This window comes from Myotis brandtii, unplaced genomic scaffold, assembly GCF_000412655.1.
Source record: "Myotis brandtii unplaced genomic scaffold, ASM41265v1 scaffold149, whole genome shotgun sequence".
Classification (NCBI taxonomy): Eukaryota; Metazoa; Chordata; class Mammalia; order Chiroptera; family Vespertilionidae; genus Myotis; species Myotis brandtii.
This window is the reverse complement of record NW_005355385.1, coordinates 714,763-722,215: the sequence shown is the minus strand read 5'-3', so window position 1 is coordinate 722,215 and position 7,453 is coordinate 714,763. Positions and strand designations below refer to the sequence as shown.

At 33.3% G+C, this 7,453-nt stretch overlaps 1 protein-coding gene across 4 annotated transcripts in view; it reads left to right on the top strand.

The window, feature by feature from the left end:
• Positions 1-7,453, top strand: part of KIAA2026 (KIAA2026 ortholog) — an 83,050-nt gene that overhangs the window by 38,565 nt on the left and 37,032 nt on the right. For all 4 annotated transcript variants that reach the window (XM_014535704.1, XM_014535705.1, XM_014535703.1 and 1 more), the window contains exon 4: positions 5,651-5,730. In XM_014535704.1, the coding sequence (XP_014391190.1) occupies positions 5,651-5,730 (80 nt within the window). The remainder of the gene's footprint in view (positions 1-5,650; positions 5,731-7,453) is intronic.

Here is a 7,453-nt window from a genome sequence, read left to right as displayed (position 1 = left end):
TATGGTTTCCTCTTTCCTCCTAGTTGTAGAACTTCCACTCAGCCAGCCTTCCTGTGGTTCTGGATGATGTCCGTTCCGTCTTTTAGTTGTATTTTTGAAGTGGTTGTTTGAGGCAGCAAACTCCGGCGTTAACCTATGCCGCCATCTTGGTTTCTTCAAGAAGGAGAATTTGACAACTGACTCAGTATTCTAAATTAAAGGAGAAAAAAAGAAATAGGTGTTCAGCTGTTATTGAATTATATGATAGGGTGAAAAAATGACCAGTATGATGAAAAATTTGCTCAAGAGAATAGGAGGAAATCAGCTGTTTTGTTAAGGCCAAATTGCTTACTTAGAGAACATTCCAGAAATTTCTGTAGAATATAAATATTCATTCAAAACATGCACTTTTAGTAAATAAAGGTCAAGTTTAGAATCCAGTTGTGGCCTCACATTCTAAGTACTTCCCAGATTTGGTATTTAATAATAAAAATGCCCTTTTAACAGTGATGAAAGTCTTATTGTCCATTCACTTATGGTTCCTAAAATGAAAACACTAAGAGAGTAGTGAATGTGTTGGGAGAATTCTTATACATGGGAAGGCCAAATCTAGGAGGGCATTGGAGTGGAAGTGGAAGGCCAAGGGGTAAAGACAGGCAGGGTAGCCAAGTGAAGGAGAGGGATAAAGATGAGTCATGAGAGACTGAGGAAAGAGGAGTTGGAGTAGGGATGATAATCATCTTCATTTTTCTAGTAAGTGTATCTGCATATTCTAGAAGACTAGAGTTTTGTGCCTATATTTATAGTGTAAAATATATTTTTAGTTACATTTTTCCTCTCAAGCTGGGCCTTCTTTTCTTGAGCTGTTCTAAGCATAATTTTAAAAACCTTCATTAGGCTGCACTTGTAACATTAATTACTAGACTATATTAAGGTTTTTATTCATTTTCTTGGTACAAGTTGAGATTCAACTTTTTGCCCATGTCTATGTTTTAAGCCCAAGAATTAAAGTTGAAATTCCGTCTGTGTGTGTTTTTTTAAATGCTTCTTTATTTTTTCTTAATATATTTTTACTGATTTCAGAGAGGAAGGAAGAGGGAGAGATAGAAACATCAATGATGAGAGAGAATCATTGATCCGCTGCCTCCTGCATGCCCCCACTGGGGATGGAGCCTGCAACCCAGGCATGTGCCCTTGACTGGAATCGAATCCAGGACTCTTCAGTACACAGGCTGATGCTCTAACCACTGAGCACTCGGCTAGGGCATTTTTGTGTGTTTTTTAACTGTTCCTGGCTTCAGCACAGTCCTAGATCTGAGAATTACATTCTATTTTGTGGTAACAGGTGACTTAGGGCAGTGGAAGCCCACTGAGAGGCAATATGTAACTTGCCCTGTATATATCATGCCCTGAAACAAAAACAGATTAGGAGGTAAAGACTGTGAGGTTTTATAGTACACAATGCTCTATTTTAAAAGTAAGTATTTAATTAAAAGAAAGAACTAATTTTTATTAAAGATACAGGAAATTTTTTGTTCAGATTGTTTTTATGAGTATTATGTAATAGTGAATATATGAGTCTTCCCCTAGTGTAAAGGAATGCTCAGAAATATGTCAAAAGCATATTATATTGCTGAGAAAGTTAGAAAGAACACAGTATTTTATCATTAAAAAGAGCACAGCTTTACCCTGGCTGGGTGCTCAGTTGGTTAGAGCATCGTCCCAATATCCAAAGGTTGCAGGTTCAATCCCCAGTTAGGGCACATACAAGAATCAACCCATGAAGGCATAAATAAGTGGAACAACAAATCTCTCTCTCTCTCTCTCTCTCTCTCTCTCTCTCTTTCCCTCCCTCTCTCCCTCCCTCCCTCCCTCAAAAATAAATAAAATAACGTGCTTTAAAAAAGGAAAGAGCACAGCTTTGATGTGAGACAGGTCTAGTACAGATACATGCTCCAGTGCACGTTAGCTATAAGTCCTCCATCCATTTATTTGCCTGTTTATAGCTAGTTTGTTTATGTTTAAAAAAATGAGGTAATACCTACCTTGCTGTAGCATTACACAGATTAATTTGAATAGCAAAGCATAGTACCTAACATGGTGCTTGGCAGGTTGTAAGAATCAATAAATGGTAACTGTGATTTTTGAGAGGTTAGCATTGCATAATGGACCTTGGACTTTGGCGGTAGAATCCCTAGCTGCGGGGCTTACTTACAGTGTAACACTTGAGTAAGTAATCTTTTTCCCCTTCAGTTAGCTCACATTAAAATGAGGAATTGCCTACCTTGGAGGGTGTGTGTGTGTGTGTGTGTGTTGTTTTTTTAAGAATTAACGAGATAATTTATATAAATCATCATGTTTGCTTATTACCACTCCTAGGTCACGTTGTGAAGCTCTTTGGTAAATTGCGTTATTTGTTTAAAGTCATTGTCAATGTTTTCCTCAGCCAATATCATATTCAATGGTGAAAAACTGAAAGCCTTTTCTCTAAAGTCAGGAACAAGAAAAGGATGTCCATTCTCAACACTATTATTCAGCATAATTCTAGAAGTCCTAACCAGAGCAGTCAGGCAAGTGAAATAAATAGAAGTAAAAGTGCCACTTTTTGCAGATGACATGATTCTGTATATAGAAAACCCTAAAGACCACCAAAAATATTTGAAACAATAAAAAAATATAGTAAAGTTGCAGGATACAAAATCAATGTACAAAAATCCACTGTTCTACTATATACTAGCACTGAAACTTCAGAAAAATAAATGGGGGAAAAAACACCAATTTCGTTTGCAATTGCAACCAAAAGAATAAAATACCTAGGAATAAACTTAAAGGATGTGAAGTACCTATATACCGAAAACTACAAAACTATTAAAGATTAAAAAAGACACAATGAAATGAAAAGATATTCTGTGTTCATGGATTGGAAAAATCAACAAAGTTTAAATGGCTATATTACCCAAAGATTTAATGCAATTACCCATCAAAATCCCAATGCCATTTAAAAAAAAAAATCATCAGATTTGTACAGAACCAAAAAGACCCTAAATAGCCAAAGCAATCCTGAGAAAAAAGAACGAAGCCAGAAATATCACACTACCTGACTTGCAAATTATACTATAGAGCTATGAAAATCATAACACCATGGTATTGGCAGAAAAACAGACACATAGACCAATGGAATAGGATTGAGAGCCCAGAAATAAAACCACATGTATATGGGCAAATAATTTTTGATAACCCAAAAATACACAATGCAGAAAAGAAAGCCTTTTAAAAAATGGCACTAGGAAAATTGGAAAGCCACGTGCAAAAGAATGAAACCAGAAGCAGTTTGTCCCCATGTACAAAAAGTAATTCAAAATGGATCAAAGGCCTAAATATAAGATCTGGAACAATAAATTACATAGAAGAAAACATAGGTACTAAACTTACAGACCTTGGTCTTGGAGAAGATTTTATGAATTTGACCCCAAAGGCAAGGGAAGTAAAGGCAAAAATAAATGAATGGGACTATATCAAACTAAAAAGCTTCTGCACAGCAAAAGAAACTTACCAGTAAAACAAAAAGGTAGTCAACTGAATGGGAGATGATATTTGCAAACAACAGCTCAGACAAGGAGTTTTAATATCCACAATATATATAAAGAACTCATACAACTCAACACCAGACAAACAATTCAATTAAAAAACGGGCAGAGAACCTGAACAGCCACCTCTTCCAAGAAGACATACAAATGGCCATCAGATATGAAAAAATGTTCAACTTCACTAGCTATTGGGGAAATGAAAATCAAAACTACAATGAGATACCACCTCATACCTGTTAGAATGGTTCTTATCAACAAGACAGGTAATAAGAGTTGGAGAGGTTGTGGAGAAAAAGGAACCCTATTCATTGCTGGTCGGAATATAAACTGGTACAGCCACTATGGAAAACAGTATGGTGGTTCCTCAAAAAATTAAGAATAGGGTTACTGTATGACCCAGCAATCCCTCTTCTGGGTATCTACTTGAAAAACTCAAACATTTCATTTGCAAAGATACTCCTATGTTTATTGCAGCATTATTCATGGAGGCCAAGATAAGGAGATAACTATAGTGTCCTTTGATAGAGGATTGAATAAAGAAGATGTACATATATACTATGGAATACTGTTCATTTGCAACAACATGGATGGACCTTGAGATTATTATGCTAAGTGAAATGAATCAGTCAGAAAAAGCTAAGAACCATATGATTTCACTCCCATGTGGGATATAAAACTGAAACTCATAGGCACAGACAACATTGTGGTTGTTACCAGTGTTAAGAGGGGTTGGGGGCAGGTAGTAAAGGGGGCTAAATATATGGTGATGGAAGATGATTTGACTTTGGTTGATGGGCACACAATGCAATATACAGGTCATGTATTGTAAAAATGTACACTTGACATCTATATGATCCTATTAATGTCACCCCTATAAATTTATTTTTTTAAATTGTTTTCATGCAAGATCTTATCTGCATAGGATAATGTTTAAAAAGAAGCAATAGGGTGTATGTAGAGCAAAGTTACTTTATTTACTTAAACTCATTTTTCCTTTTGAAAAACCAGTAACTTTTAATTTTCCCCTACAAATGAGAATTAAAATTAACTTTTAAGTATTTACAGTTAATTTTTATCCCATTACATAGATTGTAAGCTCCTGAAGGACAGTTTCCATCTTATAATTCTTTGTTATTCCCATAAATTGTATAGTGCCCTATATCTCTTGTTGGATAATTAACAATCAACTTATTATTAGTTGATTTTGTTAATTACAAGTGGGGGGAAACATATTTACTTTTTTCTTCTTTTTTAAAAAATATGGAACGCTTCATGAATTTGCGTGTCATCCTTGCGCAAGGGCCACGCTAATCTCTGTATCATTCCAATGTTAGTATATGTGCTGCCGAAGTGAGCACAAAACATTTACTTTTAACATGATCTGAACTATGTCTCTTGTCAGGTTAAATACACAGATATACTTCAGTCTATGCTATGAATTTTATTTAAGAATATAAATTTATATTTCCCGGTGATTTTTGATTACACAAATGATTAGGTAGGTGCACTTTAAAGAGAGATGTTTACTTTACTTTACAACTGGTCATTGAATACTGCCAAAGTCAGCACTTGAGGAAAGATTAGATGAGTGAAGAGCTAAAGGGATAGAAAAACTTTGTTTTCTGAGCTATTGAGAGGATTTTTACATTGGGTTGGCTAAATAGACCATAGTCTTCAGAGTATAATTCTGTGCAGGTTCCTGACTATGTAAGTTATTGTTAAAGGTAAGATTTTTTTTCCTTATGTGACCTCATTTTAAGTTGTGAATTAAATTTTAACTGAGTTGTAGTAATGTGACTCTTTTGATAAAACTTATTACAGTAAATTCTGATACTGTGCAGCACATTGGAGGTTGTAATAATTTGGTTCTTATATAAAGAATATGGCATTTGTTTATGTGTCTGTTATAGGTAGTTATAGTTGAATGTTTGCTATTACTAGGACTTGTTTTGATTCATTTTTATTTGACTCACTGGAATCCATCTGTTAGTTATAATTTAACGTTCAAGGTTCTATGTAATATTTTTGTTAGTGAAGGGTAATATTAACAGCATTATGAAGTTTTTCTCTCTTAATCTTGAAAGGAAAAAAATCCATATCTAAAAAAGCAATCACAAAGAAGAGGAAAACAGTCACAAAGTTACCTACTGTACCAGAATTTCAGGTAAGTGTTTTAGTTTTCTCCCAACATTTTTTTATAAGTTTTGTTTCAGTGTTTGTATTGTTTGTAAAGAAATTAGCTAAATTCCACATAACACACACATACTTTCAATGTAATGTTTCCAACTGTGACTTTTTTCCCTACAAGTACAGACATAGCTGGTACTTATGAGTTAATCTGCTAGTATTTCAAACAAATTTTTATCTCTTATTTTTTTCTGATAGAAATTTCTTTTTTATATACTATACTGTTTTGTAGAAGTAGTTTAATAGAACTATATATAAAAGTAAATGTGTAAATGAAAGTCTTCCAAGAACAAGCCATATATGTGCATGGAAATATTGCCAAGGTAATCCATTTTTGTTTATTTTGGCACTGTAGAAATGGTTGAATTGTTAATATAAAAAACAAATCTTTTAACTCTTAGTTATTTATAAACTTTAGAAAGAATATTAAGTAAAGGTTAATTCAGTTGTCTTTAAACATTTCTGCAAGAAGAAAAAAGTAATTATATGACTACCATGTGACTATATGAAGAGTTTTTTGTTTGAAGCTGATACCAGAATAAGCAGAATCTCTCCCTAATTAAATATTTTTATTTTCTGTTTTATAAAAGATGTTTTCTTCAACAAATGATTCTTTCTTTAAAAATTTCTTTGTATTAGTGTGTAAAGTTCATTTCCAAAAGTTCTATAACCTAATACTTCATTGCCACAAATAAAAATGATGTTAAAATGAGTTTCTGTGAGTCAATTTAAGTAAAGAAGAAAATAAAGGAGTAATTTTGAAAATATTGATAGTATGTAAAGTGAGTTTAACAGTTACATATATCCAAAAATGTATACATCTACTTTTCAGTAAAAGTTCTGTTTTGGGAGTGTTTCTTTGGAAGTTATTATTTGGTAAAGTTACTAATTGTTCTTGGAAGACTTTCATTTACACATTTACTTTTATATATAGTTCTATTAAATTAATATTTTTAAATGAACAAAGAAAGAAACATGTTTTTCTCTTGGTATTTTAAAATAGAGTCTTAAAATGATTTTTTAAAACAAAGTAACTTGGTTCTAGCCTATTCAGTAAAATGTGTATTTACTTTTTATTTAGAGGCCTTTCTATCATTGTTTGTACATGTTTTTAAATGCTATAATAGTATATTATCATTCTTCCATTGTTGTCATACTAGCCTTTGCTATTTCTTTTACTCATTTTTCCCCTCAATCCTTCAAAGTATTCTGGCCCGATGTTGGTATTTGTCTCCATTCCTATCTTAGTGGATGGACTTTTATATGTAATGACTGACATAGACCGTGTTTTAAAATAAGCAGGTGGTATTCATTAGTAAACCATGAAATCAGTGGATTGCATGACCAGCATTTCTTTTATAAGTTAACAAAGTTAAAATAGAAAGAAATTAAAAGAATGTGTTCAATATAGTAAGGGTAATATGGTTTCATGAAACTTTGATTTTAATCGTGTGTGTGTGTGTGTGTGAGAGAGAGAGAGAGAGAGAGAGAGAGAGAGAGAGACTGACATGCAATGTATTTTTGACCATGGGTTGTAAGCAAAAGAGTTTTAAAAACACTGTCTTAAGTTAGGCTTTTAGTCAGTTACTAACCATGTACTTACCATTCTCAGAAATGTAAGGTCAAAAGTACATGTTTTGCTAGATTGTGCTATTTTAAATAAATGAGTGAGGAAGAAAGGGAGGGAGAGGAGAAAGGGG